Source organism: Trachurus trachurus (genome assembly GCF_905171665.1).
Source record: "Trachurus trachurus genome assembly, chromosome: 7".
NCBI classification, from domain to species: domain Eukaryota; kingdom Metazoa; phylum Chordata; class Actinopteri; order Carangiformes; family Carangidae; genus Trachurus; species Trachurus trachurus.
The window spans coordinates 30,877,823-30,904,164 of NC_139901.1; the positions used below are offsets into that span (position 1 = coordinate 30,877,823).

At 44.2% G+C, this 26,342-nt stretch overlaps 1 protein-coding gene across 1 annotated transcript in view; it reads left to right on the top strand.

Annotated features, from left to right (window-relative positions):
- fam120c (family with sequence similarity 120 member C) overlaps nucleotides 1-26,342 on the top strand; it is a 31,797-nt gene that overhangs the window by 4,003 nt on the left and 1,452 nt on the right. The window contains exons 3-16 of the mRNA XM_083975394.1: nucleotides 3,903-4,149; nucleotides 7,534-7,616; nucleotides 9,121-9,249; nucleotides 10,097-10,199; nucleotides 10,802-10,875; nucleotides 12,161-12,435; nucleotides 15,519-15,681; nucleotides 18,103-18,186; nucleotides 18,296-18,467; nucleotides 19,371-19,620; nucleotides 20,701-20,815; nucleotides 22,376-22,585; nucleotides 24,354-24,597; nucleotides 25,652-25,787. Coding sequence (XP_083831520.1) covers nucleotides 3,903-4,149; nucleotides 7,534-7,616; nucleotides 9,121-9,249; nucleotides 10,097-10,199; nucleotides 10,802-10,875; nucleotides 12,161-12,435; nucleotides 15,519-15,681; nucleotides 18,103-18,186; nucleotides 18,296-18,467; nucleotides 19,371-19,620; nucleotides 20,701-20,815; nucleotides 22,376-22,585; nucleotides 24,354-24,597; nucleotides 25,652-25,787 — 2,285 coding nt within the window. The remainder of the gene's footprint in view (nucleotides 1-3,902; nucleotides 4,150-7,533; nucleotides 7,617-9,120; nucleotides 9,250-10,096; nucleotides 10,200-10,801; nucleotides 10,876-12,160; nucleotides 12,436-15,518; nucleotides 15,682-18,102; nucleotides 18,187-18,295; nucleotides 18,468-19,370; nucleotides 19,621-20,700; nucleotides 20,816-22,375; nucleotides 22,586-24,353; nucleotides 24,598-25,651; nucleotides 25,788-26,342) is intronic.

The following is a 26,342-nucleotide window of genomic DNA, read 5'->3' on the forward strand; positions in this document are numbered from 1 at the left end:
AAGTGTTAGGTTGAGTCATGAGTCGTAACCTAAAGCTTTATTTACTCAGTCCAAACAATGATGTATTTATTTTGGAGTTCACATGCAAAAGGCTGTAGTTGACACGTTACAACAACTACAGCCAATAGAAAGGTTTCTGTACCTGTTTCTGCAGCTTCACTTTATAATTCACCTATATGATGACGTGCACTGCTGCTCCTGCTCATCTCCACGTGGTGCACGTCCATCCCACCTAATCTGTGTGACAGTTTGCAAAAATATATATTTCTTTATGTATTAAAGAGGAATGATGCAGGATTTTTTTACCTTAACTATGCTAATTTATTTACTGTAATTAAACAGCTTCAGAGTAACAGTGATAGTTCAATAATTAACTTGTAACTTGTTACAGGTACGGCCCTTCTCCACCAAACTGGTTCCAGTGCTGGTTCAGTGTCCCAGTGTCTGACTTAGCACCGGTTCTTTGCTTTTCCACGGCCTTAACACCAGTTCTTGGTTCTTAAAACTGGTTCCCAGCCAGAACCAACTCAGATCTGCTCCAGAGATAACGCTGCGTTCGATTGCACTCGGAACTCGGAAAGATCTGACCTCCGAATCGGAAAAATGCAATAGAACGGCCCTTGAACTCGGGTAGGATCCAAGCAGCCCAAGTCGGTCAGAATTACGTCAAAGCAAAATGGTGTCGCACACCGTGAGAGGTTTTTATTTATTTAGACTATTTATTTTCCAACCTAGACATTTAAGCAAGGGAGAAGTTATGGAAAAGGGAATATAGTCTAGTTCCACGCGTACTGCAGCAAGAGTTGACATCTGCACGGCTCGCTATGACGCATGCAGGATTCCCCTCACTGGTGCGTTCAAGACTGTGTTGCAGAAGTGCCGTTTCTCTTTCTCTCTCTCCCTCAAGTAGCTAATCTTCTTCCCCAGCAGTAACTACTTTTTGCTTACTGTGGCCGGCCATGTTTTCCGAGGTTGCGCAATGAAACGCATTTACCTTGGAAGTCAGAATTTCCGACGCGGATCTTTCCGAGTTCTGAGTGCAATCGAACCGATGACGCGAGGGACTGGGGGCGGGGTCACCTGACCAAAACAGGAACAGCTACGACAGGTAGCCAGCAATATTTGTGTTTTCTGCCTCTGGGTTGAGATGTAGGCCCCTAAAGACGAGAGCATCACGCTGAGTCTTCCATCTTTGTGGTTGTGCTTCTGAGCGAGCGCGATGTGATGACGCTTACAGCAGAAGTAAGCGATCCGGTGGTTTTGTCTAACTTCCTGTCAGCCGATGGAGTTAGCAGTCCCCGCCCTCGTCCCTACGTCACCACATTCACGCGCATCCCTTGGCTGCACACACAGAGAGGACCGCCCCTTTATGCCGTTCTCTCTCCTCATTGGATAAAGGTTGTAGGATACAAGGAAAGTTTTCTCCTCGGCTTACAGCAGAGCAGAGTGACTGACAGACCCGTGTTTCAGACCAAACACTCTATGTAAGTGATTGCTGTCGGAAGATATAACCAGCTCTGAACCAGCACCAGGTTCTTTTAGGTGAAAAAGGAGAGAATGGGGGCTCTCTGCCTTCCACCTAGCATCTCGTCGTCTTCTAAGATCAGAGCCTCCGACCCGGTGTCCCAGCTCTCGTCTCTGTGGCACCGCCACACAAACGTGACACGGCTCGTAACCCGTAATCTCTTGTTTATGACAGATAAGACTACACAGATATACACATGGTAACATGGTAGATGATAAATAACTTTATCCACCGCTCCATAGAGCTGTCACTTTTTATTCGACATTCGAATATTCGTTCGAATGTGGGGGGAAAAGTTCGTATTCGAGCAGTAATGACCTGCTCGATATGCAGGCTGTAGGAAAGATACTCTATTTACCGTCTTTGGCTGCAGTGCCCAGTGCCTGCATAGCGCCGCGGAACGGAAGAAAGCCGCGAGCAATCGCGTCAAGCCGGGCAGGAAGTCAAACATGAAACAACGAGAGTATCCGGTCAATTTTCAAAATAAAACACAGCGACTGTGTGTGCTGCGGCGCCGGCGGTGCGGGGGGGGGGGGGGTAATATTCGAATATATCCGAACGAATTACGGGTCATTCAATATATTCGTTCGAACCTCATTTTTCTAAAAACTGACAGCCCCACCGCTCCATGGATTGATTTCTCACCGGCTTCGTTGAGAACAAATGCACATGGAGGAGAGGAGGGTTAGAGACACAGAGGAGGAAAGACGGGACTCTATAGTTAATTTTGAACACTCACAATTAGTCTGAATCTTACATAGTTCCTCTTTAAGTTTTATATCAGAGGCTGAAAATCCAATAAAAACACTAAGCAGATCTTCTGGTGAAGCAGTTTCCTCAGGATGAGGAGGAGCCGTCCGGTCCCGTTTCTGTCCCACATCCCATTCATTTGAAAGACGAACGTTTCATTACCAGCTCATTAAGTAGATTTTTAATGACTGGATGTAATTATTGAGTTTTCACATTGATTAACACAGACGTTGATTAACTAGATTAACGTAACGGTTCTGCTCTAATCCTGGAGCTCTCCTGAGCAACAGCTCTGCTCCATCAGGGTGGAGACGCCCTCGCTCCTCGTGGAGTCTGATCTGGAAACGACCGGTGCAGCAAAAATTATGATAATATCCGTTCTTTTCAGTGGTTTATGAATTATTTTTTTTATTTTACAATGTTATATGTCAGGTATCAGCAGCACTGGCTCTCACCTCCATAAGTGAGGGAGAGGGAGGAGCAGTTAGTTTCATGATGAATTGATCAGACAGGTGTTTACTGGAATAACAACAAACAGAAAGATTTTTTCAGCACAACAACACAACCGGACCGCGAGCCAGTGGCTACTAGTGTCCTAGCCTGCCCTACAGTAAAAATGCATGGCACATAAAATAAAAAGAGGAGTAAAGCAGCATCAAAGATGTTCAATCAAACCCACATAGTTTGAAACAACGTTCAAAACACACACAGCCAGTGTCACGACTAAGCATAAAGTCCGCTCGCTTAATGCTAACGTATAATGTAAAACACCAAAACACCATAGACGGGCTAACAGAAATGAGCTCCATCCTCATCCCATGGGAGAAAACGAGCCAAGTAACGTATCTGCATGCTTTTAGAGGTTTACCGCTGGCTGGTTAAATTCTTTTTAGCAGATTAATGTTGGTCTCATTGATGAAATTTAACAACTGTGGCAGTCGCAACAGTTTTGTCTGAATGAAAAGTGAGCAGGACTGCCTCTGGGCTACGTACTGAAATCACCACATTTACGTAGATAAATAAATGTTTTACAATGAACCGATCAGTCTAATACATTTTATTTTGTTAAATCAACATGGTTACTGTACATGGCAAAGATTATTAACACTTTATGACTTAAAATTGGTCTGTATTTCTATGGGAGTCCTATCGCCACTCTGTTATATCAATCGCTCTGGTCGGCAATAGTCGGGGCGGTGTGTGGCGGCCTTTAGTCAACCACCCCTGAAGGTCCCCTTTATACAATGGAAACGCAAAGCTGACCATATCCGAACCGTACCGTACCCGTACCAACCGTACTGTGCGGTACCGTACTGACAGTGGAAACGAGGCTCAAGATAATCAGACACAAAACAAGTTGTAGGGGTTCAGGATCTGCTTTTGTGAAACTACTGCATTGATTTTCTGTCACTCAGCGACGTATGTGATTGATGAACTGACTAATTCTCACTGTGGTGGTTTGACTTTACAACATGATGAACAGGAAGAACCTAAAACCTCCTGGTCAGATGAAGCGTGGCGCTACACCCAGACTCGATTTGTGTTTCCGTGACGCAGCAGCTGACTGTTATCTTTCTCTTTCTCTCTTTCTCTCTCTCTCTCTCTCTCTCTCTGTGTGTGTGTGCAGGTCGTACAGACTCTGGAGGACCACCACCAGGAAGTGCTGTCTCTCTACAGGGACTATGGGTTTGCCGGTCTGATCGCTCAGGACTCTGAGTTCGCCCTCTGCAACGTACCCGCCTACTTCTCATCGCACGCGCTCAAACTGAGCTGGAACGGAAAGAACCTGACCACACACCAGTACCTGCTGTCTGAGGCCGCCAGGCAGCTCGGGCTCAAGACTCAGCACCTGCCCTGCTTTGCTGCTCTGCTGGGTGAGGAGCCGACACACACTCAGGATTAGGGATGTCACGATTATTTTGGATTTTCTTGGTACGATTATTGTCAGAGAAATAATCACGGTGTTAGGATCATCACAATTATTATGCATCAATAAATTTCACAACACTATGAATGTGTAAAATCAAATATAGTCAAAATATAATTACATTACTAACCAGTTATTAATCCACTGGGGGAAGTGTTTGAAATATTTAAGTCATTAAGTGTCATCTATATCAAACGTTTAAAGGGACAACGAGGAGTTTCTCCATCGGCAGAACGAAAAATTCTGCGACAATAAAAAAGTCTCATATTAATGTGGATGAATCTACGTTACCCACACTTGTTAATATTTAACAGAACTCCTCAGTCTTTGATGTTGAGCTCAGTGCGTCCTCAGGTTTGAGGTGTTACCATAGCGACCTGACACTGCCGACCATATGTAGATTGTAACCACGGCGGAAAGAAAAGAGAAAAATCACAAGTATATGAGCGCGAGGGACAGACAGCTGGAGACGAGTTTATTTAATTTCACTCACATTAAACGTCACATTAGGGCTGGGTAAAAATATCGATTCAGCAATGCATTGCAATTCTTTTCTCTGCAATTCAATATCGATTCAGCAATCTTCTGAATCGATTCAAGCCCCTGGCCAGTGGGGGCGCTGCGAGCAACACCCTCGTGTGATTCGCGCTGTACGGACGGGGGCCGCACTAGACCAAACCATAACAATATGGGAGTGAGTAGCAGCAGCAGCGTTAAGCCAGCGCCTTCAAACCTGAAAGCAGATGTGGGGATTCATTTTGTATTTGTAGGCGCCGATTCCGTGGGTGCTCCGGTGCTCAAGCACCCACTGACCAGGTTGAGCCACCAGATGCGCATTTCTCCGTGCCGCGAAAAAGCTAAAGTCAGACCGACAACTGCCCCCTTGTGTTAAGCACACGTTGTTATTGATATTGTAGCGTCAGACCCGACGACAAGTCAACAACATAACACAAACTTATCTGACAGCTGCTCTCACTTCTTCCTCTGCTCCTCCTCACTCACTCACCTACACACAGACAGGACTCTGTCTTCCTCACACTCACCCCAGCCCCTCAGTTTCTCATCCCACCTGCCCGTACCATACACATTGACAGTCAGTCAGAAATCACAGAACTTAAACATCATAACAAGAACATTACTGCGGGGTCGCTACAATATTTTCAGTTGTGCAGTAGGCTATTATTAATAATATTGTTTTGTATTGTTTTATTACTCAAAATGTTATGAGTTATTTTCCAAGAGGAAAGTAACACATAGCCTAATTTAAATTTAGCTGCACTGTAGTTCAGTGTTAAAGCAGTGTCATATTTTGTTATGCTATGAGTTATACTATGGCTGTTCATAAGGCATGAAACTAAACAAATAATTATTTAAAAAAAAAAAAATCTGGTACTCTTATTTGTGTATTTCTGCTTGATACTGAATCGATATCGAAGCATTTCAATCAATATCGAATCGAATCGATATCGAATCGAATCGTGACCTAATGAATCGAAATCGAATCGAATCGTGAGATTCTCAACAATACCCAGCCCTACGTCACATACTCTGCTTGTGTTTCACATGTCGACCTTTATTACCGACTTATTCTGGATGTCTGAGTGTTTTCCAGGAGGAGATCCATGTTGTAGCCAGATTTATTTAAAAGCATGAACTCTGAGACAGAAAACATTACATCCTACATGAAAACTACTGAATATTATTGTTTTGGTTATTTTGAAAAACTTCAGCAGACATGTTAGCTTGCACTGAAGGAACATTTCCTGGTTAGGTAGCTTTCGTTGCACTTAAGAATATCTGTGATGATTTTTGTCACTATTATCGATAACGGTCATATTGACCCTTTGCAGACACGTCACAATCATCACGTGGCGCGAGAGGCGACGCCATGACGGACGGCAGAAAGTGCTCAGTGATAATGTACTGTCTATGGACTGTTTGGGTCCCGTCCAACAATGTGACTCGATCACTTCACATTACAACCTCACAGCATTATCACTTATTTTAAATAGAATATCTACTCATCCGTTGCAATATTCTGTTTGTTTTTTTGTTATTCGCCGTAGAATATCTCAGTTTTCTGTGTTTGCTTTTCCACTGGTAGCTAAGGAGGTAACGTCAAGTCAGAGCCACACTCCCCATACAGCAGCTGCTCCTGTCTTTGCTGCTGCTAACTACAGTTAACGGACCTGGAAATTAAAACCTGGTCCGACACGTGGGTGTTGAAGACCTGACCCGACGTCTGTCTAATTAGTGATCATTCTCTGATTAAATCCGGCTGAAAAATAAAAGAAAACAGGAATCCGTCTTCGCTGTAAACGCCGCGATCGGCCGACGGCAACTACGTTGTGACGGTGCTATGTTTAATACGAGCGTTGGCTGTTGTTAGCCACAGCATGTAGCTCAGCTAGTTAGCTTCAACTGTGTTTACATCGACTATACACTGTAGATAAACCAAAGATATTCAATATACGGAAAGATACTGCTGCTCCAATGATAGAAATGGTATACACTTCCTGTCTCTCTAAAAGGGGCGTGGTCAACCGTCACCCCACCTCGTTCTGTGAACGTGTGTGTGGATTTATACAATTTGTAGGTAGATGAAAGTGAGATGTTTATATTTTCTTATGGTAACATTAAATATTTACACTACTAACAGTAATATTTAGCATGACAAAAATAATTTAAATCATTTTCACGGGAGTTCGCGGCCGTTTGTTTGACGTTGCCTCGGAGATCTGTGCCAAATCTGGCGAGAGTGTGTCGTAGAGACAGAGATGGGTCGTGAACAAAGTGGATTTTCTCCTGATGTGTCTGTCTGAAAATTGCCATTTTCGTGTCAAACTGTTTAGAAGAGATGTGGCTTGTGAAAAATGAGTCCAACATTTACTTCAGTGACTGTGGGGAGAAAGACTCGACCATAATCGGTGTTCACGTTAAATTGTCCCATTGGAGTCAATAGACTACACTCCAGGCTGCCTCTGGTCTCCCTAAAGGGGCGTGGCCGTGCAGAAGCCCACGTGACATGCATACAGGAAGCTGACTCCTCATGGAAGGTCTTCGTTTATAAACCGTCTTTGGATAAACTAACTTAAAACGGCATCGATAACGTGTTTGTATATCCTTGCACTGGTCGTGTTGCTCATGTAACCCCGCCGCCCGCCCCTGGAGGAACCAGTTCTTAGCTCTAGCCCAGCAAGGAGTTGGTGCTTGGAACCAGTTTTAAGAACCAATGTCACGTGCAAAGGGTCAATTCTCCGTTGTGTGTAGCTGTGTGTGTGTTGTGTTGTGTTGTTGTAGACAAACGTTTGACAGTGTCTCCGTCTTGCAGGAAACCATATTCTGCCTGATGAGGACCTGGCTGCCTTCCACTGGAGTCTGCTGGGACCAGAACACCCACTAGCTTCTCTCAAGGTACCCAGCGTCCTACACACACCACACACACACACACACGTCGTCAGATCTAACAGTGTCGTTCTGTTGTTGATCAAACTGTTGTCGGGAGGTCGACACAACCAGGAGCTCCTTTAATGTCCTTAGATCTAATTTATGTTTCCCAGTCCCGTTTCCTAATCAACGTCCTTCATCTCTGCTAATTTCCTGCTGCTAAGACCTGCTCTTTCACAATAAAAGAGCTCTTCTTTCACAATAAAAGAGGCAAGGCAATTTTATTTGTATAGCCCATTTTTACAAACAGTTTTACATAGCATCATAACAACATTCTCTGCCCATAGACCCTCAAAGAGCTGCTCTTTCACAATAAAAGAGCTGCTCTTTCACAATAAAAGCCTGTGTTGTTTAGGAGCTGATGCTCTCTAATCAGTGAATCTTCATCATTTTCCAACTCGTTTCCACACACGACAACATATACATGAAACAAATGAACTTGCCCATTTATTAGGCTGTAAAAAAGAGAGTCGTGCCGCGGTGAGCCCGGTGGAAAATGCTCTCATTGATTAGAGCGGCAGCGATCACCGATCGGTGCTGACGGACCCGGTGGAAATTGGGGGTGAGACGACGCGGCCGTTGCACGTTGTTTGGTGTCACCTGCTGATTTGCATAGGTACATAAATATCTAGACCCCGAATGTAAGACAACCCGTCTTGTTCAGACTTTTTTCGACGGAAAGAATACTGTCTTATATTCGGGTCAATGTCAGTACATATATTACGTCCGCAACGAATATATTTTTCGGCTTTTGGCTCGACCAACACAATATCGTTCCGTTCATTCATCTCCGCATAGCGCTCTTTCTCCATTATTACTGTTCACACACAGAGAGAGAAGCGCGCATGCATGACAGCAGTGCGCGGCAAAAGCGATCCGACCTCCCGCCACAGTCTCATTGCAAAACTGTGGGAAACACTGTATGTATAAAAAATTGCATGTATCGTTTAGGGATTTTTAAAAAACTTTTACTGTTTCATTCCGTGTAAACGTTTACACGTGTACACATTCACATCCCTAATCAGGACAAATATGTTTTATTTTATCTATGTTAATGAGACTCAGTGACGTTTAGAAAAAAAGCAGCAGCCTGAGAAACGTGTTGATATGTCGGTGGTAAAGTCTTTATCTGATTATACAAACATGTATACAGTATATAATATATTATAATCATAGTTTATTTTGATTTGACCATGTTGTGTTTAATTGTGCAGCACTAACGACACGTAATCCTGAAAACACTGTCATTCATGGGGAGCTGATCGATCACTAATCATACTGATTCTGGTATATTTCCTGATACCAATACAAACCAGCAGGAATGAAGTGAGACCAGTTTAACCCGTTAGTGAGTCCCAGTGTGATGATGCTGCTGCTTCACAACCTAGGTCTAGGTCCAGTTCACCACGAGGAGACGCTGCAGAGCTTCACAGCTGCTTCTCTTCACTGTGTTTGTGTTGTTGTGTTGCAGGTGCGAGCTCATCAGCTGGTGCTGCCGCCCTGTGAGGTGGTGATTAAGGCCGTCTCCGAGTACGTCTCCTCCATCAAAGACCTGGGAAACCTCGACGCCATCGCCAGAGATGTCTTCAAACAGTCACAGGTGGGTCAGGTGTAGAGCCGCCACAATAATCGATTATTAAATTAATCGTCAACTATTTTGATAATCTAAAAATCGGTTTGAGTAGTTTTTTTTAAGAAAAAAAGTCCAAATCCTCTGATTCTAGCTCCTTAAATGTGAATATTTCTGGTTTCTTTGTTCCCTTATGACAATAAACTGAGTCTCTCTTTGGTTTGTGGACAAAACAAGACATTTGAGGACGACATCTGGTGGTTTGGGAAACACTGATTGATGTTTTAAAAATTTTATTTTGACATTTTATTGACCAAACAACTAATCGATTAATCGTTTAAATAATCGACAGATTCAACATCAACATGAGATTATTAGTCAACTGTCTATAACAACCACGATATCGCAAAAAACTGACAGTGAGTGTCACAACTTCCTGTATCTGGCCCTTCAAATTAAAAGCCCTCTAGCCGTTCATACACAGTTCAGGCATTTAGATTTTGACTTAATTTTGATGAGACACGGCTCTAAGTGTTGGTTTTTGTTTTTTTGTCCTGGGACCAATCGACCAATGTAATCTAGGTTGACTAATGACTTCTAGGTCGACTATTTGGGGGGCTGCCCTAAATATTGAACACATGCAGGTTATTTTACTGACCTGGAGTCAGATTAAGACAAAATAAGTTTTCAGGATCTTTTGATCTCGTTGTTATTTGCACATGAAGTTCATTCAGACTTGAGGAGGAAAAGTTGACTCCAGGTTTTACAGACTCCTCTACATGTGGAGACTGTGATGTGTGCGTCCAGGGCGTCTCATGTCGCCTGTCATGATGTCATGATGTGATGTAATGAGCAGGGTGTTTGGCTCCTCCCACAGTCTCGTATGGAGGACAAGGTGGACAGATTCAAGAAAGCTGTGGAGTATTTCTCTGCTGCCTCCAAACCTCGTTCTCCCAACATGGGCCCGTCGTCCTTCATCTGTGAGTCCCGTCACAAACATTAACACTGCTCACTCCTTCAGTCGGTGGAAAAAACATCAGCAGGTCATAACCACTGCCCAAAAGATCGTCGGCTGCACTCTCTACACTTTGAATTAACTTAATAGCTCCTGCTGTCTCACAAAGGCAAAAAAAGATCCTCAAAGACACAACACATCCTGGTCACTGTCTGTTTGAGCTACTCCCCTCTGGCAGGAGATACAGGACAATTAAAGCCACCACAAACAGATTTAAGAACAGTTTTTACCCCCAAAGCACTGATTGCACTTAATGCTGAGTAATGATGAGTGGTTAATGTGTGTTTTATTTTTTTATTTTTTTTATGTTTTTAAGAGTTTTTGCACTGCAGGAGATGCACTTGACAATGACAAATGACAATAAAAGTATCTATCTATCTATCTATCTATCTATCTATCTATCTATCTATCTATCTATCTATCTATCTATCTATCTATCTATCTATCTATCTATCTATCTATCTATCTATCTATCTATCTATCTATCTATCTATCTATCTATCTATCTATCTATCTATCTATCTATCTATCTATCATGTTGACGTCCTGTTTTGTAATCTGTCTCAGTACCTGGGTTTGGACCCACTCCCTTTGGGGGACCACCTGGACACATGGGACCGATGCAGCCTGGAAAGAATCAGGTAGATTCCTCTGCACTGAACTCTTATCATGCTCTCTGATGTGTGTGTTGTTGTTGTTCTCTACAGCCGCGTTTCCACTGCAGGAGTTCCTGGTAAAAAGAAAGGCGGGCGAGTAGGAACTTTACAGTAACATCTTCTCTCTCGGCCGCTGTGTCTCCTAGGGGTGTCAACATCTACACGTGTAAACGGGTACACGGATAACAAATCATAACCGTTTAGAAAAATCAATAGCCGTTTACACGTCTTTTTTTCTCCCCTCCTCCTCGTTCATTTATCACCCCTATATATAGTATTTTTAGGGGTGATAATGTTGCCTGAAAGCTTCAGATAATAATGGAACTGCGTGTCAATCCCCCCTCACTTTATCTCCGCGTAGCCTACCCGTCTCTTTCCAGCTGTCCCTTCAAAATAAAGGCAGAGGAAAAAAACAACAACACCACTGACTCCTCTGGCCTGTACTGCGAAGGAGGCTCAACATAGCCAGGCTTTGTGTTCATGTTTTCCGAACCCGGTGTGTCCGGTCGTGTTCTGCCCGGTTCGATGACTGAGCCAAGGGAAGAGCTGGTAGCCTATAGTACAGTCTGTGGCCCGAGCACACATTTATTCAGAAAAAGTGTAGGCTAATTGGTGCAGATTAAACTTGTAAATTAATGCTGCTCTCGATCCGACCCTTCCTTCTATTCTGACTCTTTTAAACAGTAACAACAGAACCAAATGAAGAGGAGAGGAGATGCTGCAGATGAGTGCACATGTAACATTATAGCCTAGATAACCGTTAAACGTTATTTCCGTTACATACGAGGACCACAATTTCACACAATACAATCACAGCTTAATATAAACGTATTTCATATACTGCAATAATACACAAAAATATGCATTAAAACCTCAACAAATAACTTAAAATGTCTAAATTCTAACCATTTAAGACGAGGCCCGCCATGTTTTGATGTTGTTAGCGTTAGGGTTAGGTCAGAAAGTCGGAGCTCTGAAATGATACCTGAGTTTCCGAACCTGTAATTTCCGAGTTTGACACCGTTCAATTCGTTTTTGACAACTCGGAGATCGTTTTTTTCCGACTTCCGAGTACCAAGGTATCGGTTCTCATGACAACCCTAGTGGAGACACCGGCTCTGTAAAATGACCCTGAAGTTCCTGCAGTGGAAACAGTTCAGTTAGATCAGTATTAGCTCCTGTCCCTGAGACGTTTCCTCCTCCTCCTCCTTCTCCTCCTCCTCCTCCTCCTCCTCCTCCTCCTCCTCCTCCTCCTCCTCCTCCTCCTCAGTTCCCTCCCCCCCAGGTCCCAGGGTTGAAGCCGCCCTATCCCAACGCTCCGTACGGACCTGGCTCCGCCCCTCTGTTCCAGAACCCGCCGCCGCCATCCCAAGACTGCAACGACTCGCTGACGGGCAAGATGGGCTTCTCTGACTGGTCCGCTCCATATGATTCCACTCAGGGGGGGAGTCGACTACCCAACCATCACACCGGCAGCCAGTCCGGCCCCTCCCCGTCCCCGTCCTCCTCGTCGGACGGAGACGAGCCCAACGACAGCAACGCAAAGTAAGACACGAGTCGGAGAGGGAAGAGTCTGGAGCACGTCACTCTGGTCAGAGATGAAACCGTTCCTCCAGTTATTAGAATAATTCAAGTACAAAAAATGATCGAGGCAATTTTTCCTGAATCAAAGCTTTAAAGGGATAGTTCACCCAAAATTAAAATTTCACTCATTATCTACTCACCCCCATGTGGACTAAGGGCTGGGAGAAGTTTCAGAGTCCTCCGTGGCTTCTCTGAGTTACAGGGGGTCTCGGCGTAGCAGTGCATGTCCATATAACGGTTGCAAATGGATACCAACTGTCTTCGTAACAAAAAGACACACCAAAAAACATCCAAATACCTCCATGCTGCTCGTATGTAATGTCCGTCTTGTATTGAAGCCCCGAAATGCGAAATTGTCCCGAAAAAAATGAAATAAGTCTATATTTCAAGCTTGTTTTGTAGCGGAAGTTCCTCTTCCCAGTTCGTCCAACCGGAGCTTCCGCTACAAAACAAGCTTGAAAAATAGACTTATTTAATTTTTTTCGGGACAATTTCGCATTTCGGGGCTTCAATACAAGACGGACATTACATACGAGCAGCATGGAGGTATTTGGATGTTTTTTGGTGTGTCTTTTTGTTACGAAGACAGTTGGTATACATTTGCAACCGTTATATGGACATGCACTGCTACGCCGAGACCCCCTGTAACTCAGAGAAGCCACGGAGGACTCTGAAACTTCTCCCAGCCCTTAGTCCACATGAGGGTGAGTAGATAATGAGTGAAATTTCAATTTTGGGTGAACTATCCCTTTAATTAGGTACACTCGCAATATACGGCGTGTTGCCTTGCCAACGCATGCAGAAGGGGGGCGTGGAGGTGTGGCTGTGAATTGCACAGCGACTTCGACATCAACAGACTTTACTGAGAGATGGAGGCTCTTTGCTGTAACAGTGACTCAGTGAAACTGTGTGAACCCTGACACGTTCGTATGAGAGGAGATGGAGGAAATGTCTTCCTCGTAGAAACTGAGCTATAGTGCAAACACTTGCACACACACACAAAGACACACACACACACATCTCCTCTAAAAGGGTTCAGTAAACACTGAGATCCAAAGTCCACCATCAGACCTGCAGGTACAACTGTCAATTATTTATTTCACTCAGTGAATCAGACGATGAGCTTCTGCTCACAGGTGGACCGATCAGAGCTAGCCACGTTTCCATCCTAAGTGATTCAAATTACTGGGAAATGCGCATTAAAAGAAATTCAAATCTTGTGTGTTTCCATTAAAAGTACGGACTTTGGTCCCCCCCCCCCCCCCCTTCAGACGGTCTGATGTAGGGTGGATAGCAATTTGAACACATTAGCGCGATTTAGTGCATATGTTTATTACCGTCACAATGCAACCTGTCCATGTGCCCGTGTGTGTGTGATAAGTTTCGTTTTTACTGAGGAGGAACTACGACGAGCTCAGCTGTGATTGAAAAGCACCTAAACCGAGTCGAGTTGTAACTGTGTAGTGGAAAGGGGCAAAACATTCAGGGTTTCCGCTACATGTAATTGATCGTGGCGCACCGCCACGGCAAAATAAAAGCCGCCACACCTTCAGAATGATTTTTTTTTTTTTTTTTTATGTTAAAACAATGTAAAGCAGGGTTTCCACTAGGGGTTGCACAGACTAGTCCCCTGCTCCATAATGACGTTTTGAGCTTGACGTCGACTAGTTGCTGATTATGTAACAGTAGGCTACAGCTACAAGAGCAGCGGCTTGAAACAACAGCTGAGTGCGCTGAATGAAAAAAATACGAGCGCCGTCAAGCTGGATAGAACGAGCGCGTACCAGACAGGAAGTCGGGCACAGAAAAGGTGAGAGAATCCGGTCAATTTTCAAAATAAAATAAATGATGATTAAGTTTGCTGTCCGTCTATAAATAATTATCAGTTGCGTCTGCACACAAGACACACATCCATAGGCTACATACTGTAGGCTACAGCGCTAGAGACAGACCTGTGTGTGTGGAAAACCGAGTAGCCTACAGACGGGTCGATGTTTGACCGGCGTGGAGAGAGAGAGCAGGAGAAACTGCTGCTGCCGCGGGCAGTGTGTCCGGGCTGCCGGCAATTAAAAAAAAAAAAAAAAAAAAAAACTCCGCTCATCGACAGCTTTACGTCGCGCACAACAATAACAACCAACAACAGCAGCAACCAACCAGGAAAAACAAAAACTGTGAGTGAAACTGTGAGTGAGCAGGACTGTGATGGTGACGAGGCCTGTGTGTCCTTTTCCTCCCTAATTGTTTAATGAACAGTAGCTACAGTATTTTCTTTTGCACCTGTATGTTACAAAAAACCAAACTGATTTACAGTTTGTTGTTTATAAAGCTGCTGTTCTGTGGACTAATTTCTGTGCGTGAGCGTCTGTCAGTGAATACAGGTTGTTGCAGAGCATTTCCCTCCTCCTGGGATTTTAGTTATGATGGGAAAAATATGAATGATATCATCAGCGATCCGGTCTCGCGCGCACCCCCCCCCCCCCCCCCCCCCCCCCCGTCGATCAAACCACCCTCGCCACCACTCTTTAAAAAAATCCTGGCGGAAACACTGACATTGGTAACTGGTAGTGGAAACCCTGCTTTACATTTGAGTGAAAGTGCGCTATGTCACACTTAATTCAAACATAACTGTTTCCATCCCTTTTGAATCAACCAAAACCCGGCTTTGTTTGTGCGAATCAGGGGATTTTAGTTCAAATTATGGCGTTTCCATCATCATTTTCTGATGCGATACATCTAGATGCATCTAAACAGGCTGATGGAAACATGGCTACTGTTCGAGACAATGTGTAGAGCACAGAATCATAATATTATTAGTATTATATTGATCCGTGTTCACCAGGTGTCAATCTTTATGATGTCAGTTACAAATATAGATTTATATAAGTTTTTAAAACTGGAAGAATGAACAAAGTGACAGACGGAGAAACGTAGTTTTATTAGAGGAAACAGAAGTTGACAGAGTTTAGATGATTTAGTAATACGTCACAGTGTGTTATTACAGTCGTCAGGGTGTAATAATAACGTGATGTCGTCCTGTCTCGCAGCCATTTGACGGACAAGTCGTCTCGGTGGGAGGATCCCGCTGGGAGAGGGAGCTCGGCCGCTGGAGACGGTTCCCAAGGCAACGGGAGTGGGTCAAACATTCCGTCACTGCTGTCCATGGCGACGAGGAGTCACATGGACATAACCACGCCCCCTCTGCCTCAGGTCAGACACACACACACTCAACACACACAGTCACACACACACAGTCACACACACACACACACACACACACACACACACACACACACACACACACACACACACACACACACACACACACACACACACACACACACACACTAGCTGTGTTGGAAATCATCCACTCACTCACTCCTACATCATGTATATGATATAGTGCACTACATCATGTACACGATGTAGGGAACGACGGGAGGAGAATTCGAACACTACATGGTAATTTTCTGGACGTGGTTGCGTCAGCAGATGCACCAGGTGTTGCTGTGACGTAAGCAGACGCGCCGAGAATCATGTAAACAAACACATAAAAATAAAATAAGAAAAACCGGACACTTGCTGGAACATTTGAGGCCGTGATTCTGCGTGGTTGTGTTTCTCGGACAATAAACTGTTGAAATTAGGGCCCGACCGATATGGATTTTTTGGGGCCGATGCCGATTACGATTATTAGGGGGAAAAAAACCCGATAACCGATTAATCGGCCGATTATTATAATTTTTTTATTAAGTTTTAAAATTGTATTACTATAATAATATATGTATACATATTATATAATATATAAATTAGGGCTGCCTGGTCGACCAAAAAATCATTAGCCGACTAAAATTTCATTGGTCGATTGGTTGCATGAAAAAATAAAAACATTTGAAGCCCTGTCTTGTCAAAATGAAGTCAAAATCAATATGGGCTTTTATTTTGAAGGGCCAAATACAGGAAGTCATGACACGTGATACTTTTTTGTTGTTGTTTTTTTTTACACGGCACGGCGTCTCTCTCTCTCTCTCTCTCTCTCTTTTCAATCAAAAGCGATCAGCGGTTGCTGCCGTGCCCGGCACCGCGTCAAAGCGCTCACCGGCGGTCAGTCTCACAGCAGTGTCACGGAGCAGAGACATGATAGTCCCCGCTGCAGTCAGAGTCCCGCACCGCTCCACGCCGTGGACCCCCCCACCCGTCACACAGCCTCAGCTCAGTCACTCACCGTCATCTACTGTGTTTATTGGTGATAAATGAGCATACTGCCGTGCCGGTATATAACGGTAAAACCCGACCCCGACCGGCTTGTTGAATCTCGGACCCAACACGGCCGGAGACGAGCATTAATTAATTAATTCACAACCCGACCGCGGTAAAAAAAAAAAAAAAAAAGGGAAACAGAAAGCCAGTGGCAACACTGGTTTTGAGACAGATCAGTCACTCTGCTGTGTGCTGTGACTGAGGTGGTAGTGGATGGAGTTTGTCATGAGGTCGGCGCCGGTGCGGGGGAATCTTTTCAAAGTAAAACCAAGTTTTATTCCCTGCATTTTATTCCTGAAAATATCGGCGACAATCGCCGAGTTTTGGCCGATTACCGATTAGTTTCAAACGGGCTATAATCGGCCGATTTAATCGGCTCGCCGATAAATCGGTCGGGCCCTAGTTGAAATATCGGACGTTTGGTTTGGTCAACTATTGTTGTGTGTCCCGACTGTGAGCTGTGAACAGCTTGCGTGTGAACTGTGGCTATTAGCTTAGCTCGTAAACTCGTATTTACTACATATTCTACTATAGTTTCTTTATTAGATTGATTTAATGCTGCCTGTTGTTGTTCGGATGCTGCAAAAGGCAAACGGAGCGAAAGCAAATACGTCTGAGGAGTTTATTGGTAAATAATCTAAAGAAATCGTAGCTAACATGCTAATTAGCTTGCTCTTCTTTTCTGGCAAAACACGACCGCATTGCATTGTGGCATACGGGAGTAGAAAGTAGTGTACATCGCTTGTTCACTCAATTTTGCGGTGCATTGTGGGTCTTTTGTCATCGACTACATAGTGGATGAAATTAAAGGGACGAGGAGATTCTATTTGGTTATAAAAAAGTCTCATGTTAATGTGGATGAATCTACGTTACCACTTGTTAATGGCTCCATTTTCGATAAATATATCATTTTGTCTCTATTGTTATTTTGTTATTTTAATTAGTGGCGGAAACACTGGGCGAGCCGACCAGTGTTTCCTTACTTTCGGTTTCGCGGACGCTGCCCAGCAGGTCATGAGAATAACGCCGCCGAATCGCCGTTTATGGTCGGAACTACGACGGTATCTGATCGTCTTCGAACCTCTGACTTTAATTCTTGATGAATGGAAACATTCTTGGCAAGGCGTCCGTCTTGCGCCGGTACAAGAATTTCACCGTGCGCGCGGAGGCTCATGGTAAATGTAGTATGAGAACACTTCACTTTCCAAAACTCCTCGTTGTCCCTTTAAGAGAATTCGAACAACACTACAAAATGGTGAACACACTATATAGTGCACTACATCCATGATAGGGGGCGATTTACAACACAGCCACTGTCTCCCCCTCCTCACCCTGTCTCTCCCCCTCCTCACCCTGTCTCTCTGTCTCCAGGTGAGTGCTGAGGTTCTCCGTGTAGCTGAACACAGACACAGGAGAGGACTCATGTATCCCCAGATCTACCACATATTGACCAAGGTAAGAGACGTCTCCTCGTCCCCAGCTGATAAACACACGATGGTTCATGAAACGACCTCCTCCTGTTAATCTCTCTCTCCCCTCTCTCCTCTCCCCTCCCTCCCCCCAGGGAGAGATGAAGATGCCAGTGTGTATAGAGGATGAGTGTAACTCTGAGCTGCCTCCTGCCTCGCTGCTGTTCCGCGCTGGCAGACAATACGCATACGGCGTCCTCTTCAGTCTGGCCGAGACGCACCGCCGCCTGGAGAGGCTCGCCCTGCGCAAGAGGGCTCCTCTGGAAGGTAAGGGGGGGGCTAGGAGGGCTCGGAGGAGGACTATAAAAGAAACATTTTTTAATAACTCTTATTTATGGGATACAAGTCACAGAAATCTAGTTTATACAAAAATACAATTTATTTTCTTTTACATTTTAGTCCCAAGGTCCTCTTGTACAGTTAAAGTGTTACCTTGGATATGGCAAGACAACGTGACATAACAGAAAATAAACACAAGTCCAATAAATAAATACATAAGTAAATAAAATGAAACAAATGTGAAAAAGATAGGAGAAAAAGAGATATATATAGTATCATAATAAATGAAAAAATCGAAGCACATCAGTTACACATGTGAATAGATGTTTGGGGTCAATAAGAGAAACATTGATCAGAGTTAATTGTTCTTTCTTCATGTCAGCCCCACACACACACACACACACACACACACGGATTAACTGCTGCTGTAATCTAATATATGCTGGGTAAATGGGGATTACATGTCAGTCAGTGTGTAGCAGCAAATACAAAACAGTGTCAGATCACAGTGATGTTGTTAACACAACTGAGGCTGCACACTGGCGTCTTTATTATTGTTATTTAACAAACTAGTAGCACATTTATCTTCTGTCATTCTCAGTAATCGATTATTTGACTTGAACCAGTTTCTCTTTTTGTTTTTTTTGTCCATTTAAATCATAAATGTGAAACACCTTTGTTCAGAGGAGTCGTACTGAAGATCTGAATAAAACCGAGTGGTTGTAGCAGCTTCAGTGTCGAACCAGTCTCTTCTTGTTTATGACCGATAAGACTACACAGATATACACATGGTAACATGGTGGATGATAAATAACGTTATCCGTTTCAGAGTTTAGTTCTTCTCCCTGGATAAATAGTTGGTTTCTCTCCGTCTCCTCCTCTCTGTTCCAGTTCCTCCGGTGATTGTCAAAGAGTGGAGCAGCGGTAAGGCCAAGTCCGCCCTGACTCCGGAGCTGGTCCCGGCCCTGTGTTTCCGGGAGTGGACCTGTCCCAACCTGCGGCGCCTCTGGTTGGGCCGAGCCAGCGAGGACCGCTCCAGGAGAACCAGGGCCTTCCTGGCCTGCCTTCGCTCCGACTGCCCAGCCCTCCTCAACCCAGCACAGGTCCCACAGCACCTGCTGCTCATGTGCTGCGTGCTCAGGTACGACAGGAAGCTCACCGTGGTCACTGTGGGACACAACCACAACCAGGTTCAGGTTCTCTCTCTCAGTCTGAACATTTGTCATGGTTTTTATATATAATTAAGCAATATCACACGAGAGGGAGTGCTGTTGTACTGTATATCAGCACGGCTGTGATTCGGTCATAGGCACGAGGCAGAGGCCGCAGATAATCACACCGTGCTGTTATACAGTACAACAGCACGACCTCGAGTGTGATATTGCTTTTATACAACAGTGCTACGAGCGCATTTTATTAATTAACAGTAATAAACTACAAGAGCTGATGATTTGTTTGTTTATTTAATCATTTATTTGGCTCCGCCAACAGAAATAGTTTCCCAACTGGAAGGGAGACAAGGCTGTTGCCAGGCAACACATAAACATTTCATACTAGCTACAAGCTTTTCCACCGAGCTGCTTCCAGTGCTGGTTCTGGTTCTGAGCCCGTGTCTGATTAGCACCGGAGCAACAGGACCAGCGTGAAGATACAGAGACGTTATCGATACCGTATTCAGTGTTTCCCCCAGAAGATGTGTTAGTTAAGGTGGTGTCTTGTCCTGTTGACGGCGGGCGTGGCTAACAACAGCTAACGCTAATATCAAAACACATTTCTGTCAAAACGTAGTTGCCGCCGCAGTGATTTTTTTATTTTCAGCCGGGTTTAGGCTGAGAATTATCGCCAATTAGACGGACCAGGTCAGGTCCAGGGTTTTAATGTTCAGGTCCGTTTATAACTGTAGTTGCATAATCTATAATCAATATATTGGGACACTGACCCAGGATCAGTTCATAGTTGAAGTCATGTTTAGTTGGTGTCAGAAACAGAAAACGTCTCACACACATCGACTCGGTGTGAGATCTGATTGTCAGCAGCTGCTCACTGTCAATCAATCAGTGTTCTTCTGTCCATCTGTGAGATGTCACAGTTTAGACTTATTATGGGATGGACAACATGATACAGATGAAAGTTTGTGTTAACCCGTCTGGTTCAGACTTATTGATCCCTTATTGATCAGATCGTCACCGCACTGTGTCTGACCTCTGACCTCTGACCTCAGGTATATGATGCAGTGGCCTGGAGGACGGATCCTCCAGAGACACGAGCTGGATGCCTTCCTGGCCCAGGCCGTGTCCAGCCAGCTCTACGAACCGGACCAGCTGCAGGAGCTCAAGGTGAGACACACACGCACGCACACACACACACACACACGCACGCACGCACACACACACACACACACACACACACACGGTTACAGTATGGATGAGAGTCTGTGTTGTTGAGCCGGAGCTGTCGATCAAACTGCTGCCTCTGGTCTCAGATCAGATCGGATCAGATCGGATCAAACTGTCAAGAACCGTGTGTGTGTGTGATGTGTGTGTGATCTATTTGGTTACCGTGGCGACGAGTGGGCACATCATGTGGTCCAGTGATTCAGTCAAAACCGGAGTGAACAGGAACATGAAGGTGTAAACACGACTGTTTGTTGAATTCAGACACATTCACACAGTGGCACAGTTTGTTCTCTTCTCACCACTCTGTCAGACACACGCACGCACGCACGCACACACACACACACACACACACACACTCACACACTCACACACTCACACACACACAGTGTTCCTGGACGGTTTCCTGGAAGATGATTTTAACTCTTTTGCTTGTGTGAAGATCAAAGTGAGTGTGTTGAAGACAGAAACACAGAGAGATCTGTTGAGTCTCATCCTGTCAGGTTGGTGCAACAGATACAGTAGAGATGAGCAACGATTCAGTAAATAAAATAGTTTATGAGACGATCGTCTTGTCGGAAAAAACATAAGCGTTCCTTTTTTTTTTTTTACTGTGGCAGAAGAAGAAACGTGTAGAGACGACTACAGCCGTCAGAAAGCTCTGTCAAATAAAAAACACATGAAACTGAAGCGCAGCTCAAACTCTGCACGGTGTGACTCGGTACCGGAGAAAACTGACGTGAGACTTGGTCCTCGTTAAGATCTGCTGCTCTCATTATGTGTGTAATTTCACACATAATATTGTGTTCTGACGAGGACTTAATGGGCTCTTTGCACAGCTCCACTACTTCCTGAACGTAATGCTGCTCCTTCATTTCCTGTTTTACATTATTGGACAAACTGATTAATCCAGGTGTGTCTGACCATTGTAACTCCTCAGACACACCTGGATTAATCAGTTTGTCCAATAATGTAAGACAGGAAATGAAGGAGCAGCATTACGTTCAGGAAGTAGTGGAGCTGTGCAAAGAGCCCATTGAATGGCACTGATTCTCAAAACAGTCTTGTGTTTTGATTTGTAAATGACGGGCGGCTGTTTTTCAGTTGGTGATTTTCCTGTTGTGGAAAACACAGAAAATGAGAAGGAAAAAAAAAAGTTAAATGTCCTGGAAGAGCTGGAGTTGTCCAGGAAAATTATTTATCACACTGTGACATCAGCTGTTTATTAGCTTGTGAGTTTTTCCTGCGCATATGTTTGTGATCTTGTGTGTGTGTGGGTGGTGTGAGTATTTAGTCTTTTTATTGTGGCGTCGTGTCTTTAGTCTTGAACCAAGAGGGACTGAACATGGAGTCGGTGGAATGGACTCAAACAGGAACTCATTAACACAGAAACCAAACTACAATGATTATGATGCATCTGTCAGTGTTTTCCACCAGGTGCATGATGGGAAATAACCTCACAGGCATCACTCCTGTCTCTCTCTCTCTCCCTCTCTCTGTCAGGTGGAGAAGGTGGACGCCCGCGGCGTGCAGCTGGCTGCTCTCTTCATGGCCGGCGTGGACACGGCGCTCTTCGTTAACGACGTGTGCGGACAGCCGTTGCCGTGGGAACACTGTTGTCCCTGGGGCTTCTTCGACGGAAAACTGTTCCAGAGCAAACTGTCCCGGGCCGCCCGCGACCGAGCCGCGCTGCTGGACATGTGTGAGGGGCAGGTACGGGCCGGTGTGTGTGGTTGTGTGTGTGTGTGTCTGTGTGTGAGCAGTGACATCATGTGTGGTTGTCACGGTGACGGAGGAGAACAGTTTTATCTCCTTGATCCTCCTGAATCCCAGAGACGAGCATCTGTGTCTCATGTGTCTGTGTTGACAGACTGTCAGTGGGTTTAAAAGATCAATAGTATCTGTATTAGATTAAGATTGATAAAGATCCGATATCAACTAGAGCCGTCAGAACCAACTTCGCTATTCAAACAGAATTCAGATTACCGTATTTTCCGGACTATAAGTTGCGCTTTTTTTAGTAGTTTGGCTGGCAAATGCGACCTATATAGGACGAATCGCCTTGTTGTTTACAACTACTTCCGGGTAGAAAACCAGCATTCGAACAATAGTGACGGACGAGAGTTTCGCTATATATATCTACTTTTTCATGTCACTATATCACCGTTTAGACTAATCTGATGTTTGTAAAGTCTATAAAACCAATGATTGGACAAACATTACTATTTACGTGTGCACATTTTTGTAATTAGTCATGGTTATCAGAGATTAGCTGGGCTAACGGTTACCTGTTGAACTTTAATAACTCAGTGACTCAATAAACGGTCCATAAAAAAATATTTTCTCCAGCGGATATCTTAGTTACAACATGACTGAGCTAACTGGAGTAGTTTCATGTCGTGTCCGACAACGGGAGGGTTTTAACAGCTGACGTCCTGATGTTAGCTTAGCTACCGCCGTTAGCTTAGCTACCGCCGTCAGCTGTCCCTGTCAGCTGCAGCCACTGATGCTTTCTAGACACCGTGATTCCCCCAAACTGAATAAATACAACACATAGCAACACAAAACACACACACAGAAATAGTAATGTTTCTTCAACCATTTCAGATTTGTCTAAACGGTGATAGGGCGTGAAAAATATGATATATATAGCTAAACTCTCGTTCGATACTATTGATCTCATTCAAATTACAGCTGGTTTTCTACCCGGAAGTAGAATGTAAACAACAAGGCGATTCGGTCTATTTAGAAGCGACTTATATATCAAAAATATACGCTATGTCATCTATGACGCCGTACAGTGTGGCGACTTTCTCGCTAAATCTGGCAACTTTTATTTGTCAAAAGCGACTAGCGACAAATCTAGCGACTTTTCCCGATGTTGTTACAAACGTTTCTGGTCGTTTCTAAGTTTGTTGCAAATGTTACATAACATATTTGTTGTGAACGCCCTCTAGTGGACACAGGACGTAATAATAAACTGGTACAGGTGAATATAATGAGCTTTTAAAAAAAGAAGAAAAAAAACATTAAAAATTTGAATATATTAAAATGTGTATAATGTAACTGCTTTTGGGTCCATTTTTAATGATGCACATGTTCAATTTGCAGCATTAGTTCTGTGAAAATCTCTTTAAAGGGATAGTTCACCCAAAATTGAAATTTCACTCATTATCTACTCACCCTCATGTGGACTAATGGCTGGGAGAAGTTTCAGAGTCCTACGCCGCCACGGCGTAGCAGCCTCGGCGTAGCAGTGCATGTCCATATAACGGTTGCAAATGGATACCAACTGTCTTCGTAACAAAAAGACACACCAAAAAACATCCAAATACCTCCATGCTGCTCGTATGTAATGTCCGTCTTGTATTGAAGCCCCGAAATTGTCCCGAAAAAATTAAATAAGTCTAGTAATAACCAAACAAAATTGGTTTTAACTGAAATGGCTATAAAATGAATCGATATCTGTGTGTGTGTGCAGGAGGAGCTGGTGTCCAAGGTGGAGAAGATGCGTCAGGCGATCCTGGAGGGCATCAACCTGTCCCGGCCCCCTCCTCCCCCTCCCCCTCTGCCTCCTCCGGCCTTCCTGCCCCCCGCCATGGTGCCCCCCTTCTACCCCATGCCCCCCCTCTACCCGCCTCGCCCCATGGGCGGCATGCCCCCCCACCACCACCACCCACATCACCCCCACCACCCGGCCCAGCACAGACCCAGAGCCTTCCCAGGTAAACACACCACAAGCTGCTGATGCATCGACTGTAGAGAGGAGAAACGGGGGGGGGGGGGGCGAGGGCGAGGCGACTCAGGAAATAAACACCAGGACAAAACAGCCCAGATTAATTACATTTAAAAACTTTATTTAAACAGGGTTCCCATGCGTCCTGGAAAATCTGGAAAACCTGGGAAATTAAAAAAAGTCAAATGTCCTGGAAAAGCTTGAGTTGTTTTGGAAAATGATTTATCACAGCTACTAGAGCTCTATTTGACTTTTTCCAGACCCTTCTAAGGATTTCGTTTCCAAAAAAAAAAACATGTTTGTGCTCTTCTATGATGAATTTGTCATAATTTCTAAGCATTTAAAGCAGAAGGAAGTGGAATGTTTGTGTTAATATAAGTCTTCAATAGTTATATCTTCCGACAGCAATCACTTCTATAGAGTGTTTGGTCTGAAACACGGGTCTGTCAGTCACTCTGCTCTGCTGTAAGCCGAGGAGAAAACTTTCCTTGTATCCTACAACCTTTATCCAATGAGGAGAGAGAACGGCATAAAGGGGCGGTCCTCTCTGTGTGTGCAGCCAAGGGATGCGCGTGAATGTGGTAATGTAGGGACGAGGGCGGGGACTGCTAACTCCATCGGCTGACAGAAAGTTAGCCAAAACGACCGGATCGCTTACTTCTGCTTTAAGAGATTATTTCATAAGTTAGAGCCATAGACTGCACATTTTTAAATCAGATTTCTGGGAGAGAGAATGAGAGAGAGGAATAAACATAGAAACAAACTGATTAAATTTACAAAATAAGGTACCATTGTCGAAAAGAACACATCTCCAAAGCATGAATGGGACAGGTGTCTGGCGTAAAAATGTCAGTCAGACTGTAGCAGCTGAAAATGTCCTGGAAAACGATTTCCAGAAAAGAGTGGGAACCCTGTTAAACCAAGTGGAGGTGGATCAGGCCTCAGTGTTCATACAACCTGAGCTGAGCTGTAACGTAGAGTCAGTGTGTGTGTGTGTTTGTCTGGCTGTGTGTCAGCTGTCAATCATGTCTCTCTGTCCTCAGGTATCCAGTCCATCCCCCCCCAGGGAGGGAAGCTGGAGATCGCTGGCATGGTGGTCGGCCAGTGGGCCGGGAACAAACCAATCCGTGGGAGAGGGGGGTTCAACATGCAGGTGGTGTCAGTGGGAGCAGGGAAAGGGTGAGTCATACCCCTGTGATGTGGAACAATATAGGGATAATATGCAACAATATGGTGTAAATATGGAATGATATGGAACAATTTGGTGATAATATGGAACAATATGGTGTAAATATGGAATGATATGGAACAATATGGCGATAATAAAGAACAATATGGGGATAATATGGAACAATATGGAATGATATGGAACAATTTGGTGATAATATGGAACAATATGGGGATAATATGGAACAATAGGGTGTAAATATGGAACAATATAGGGATAATATTGAATAATATGGAACAATTTGGTGATAATATGGAACAATATGGAATGATATGGAACAATTTGGTGATAATATGGGGATAATATGGAACAATAGGGTGTAAATATGGAACAATATAGGGATAATATTGAATAATATGGAACAATTTGGTGATAATATGGAACAATATGGGGATAATATGGAACAATATGGGGATAATATGGTGTAAATATGGAATGATATGGAACAATATGGGGATAAAATGGAATAATTGGGTGATAATATGAAATAATATGAACAATATGGA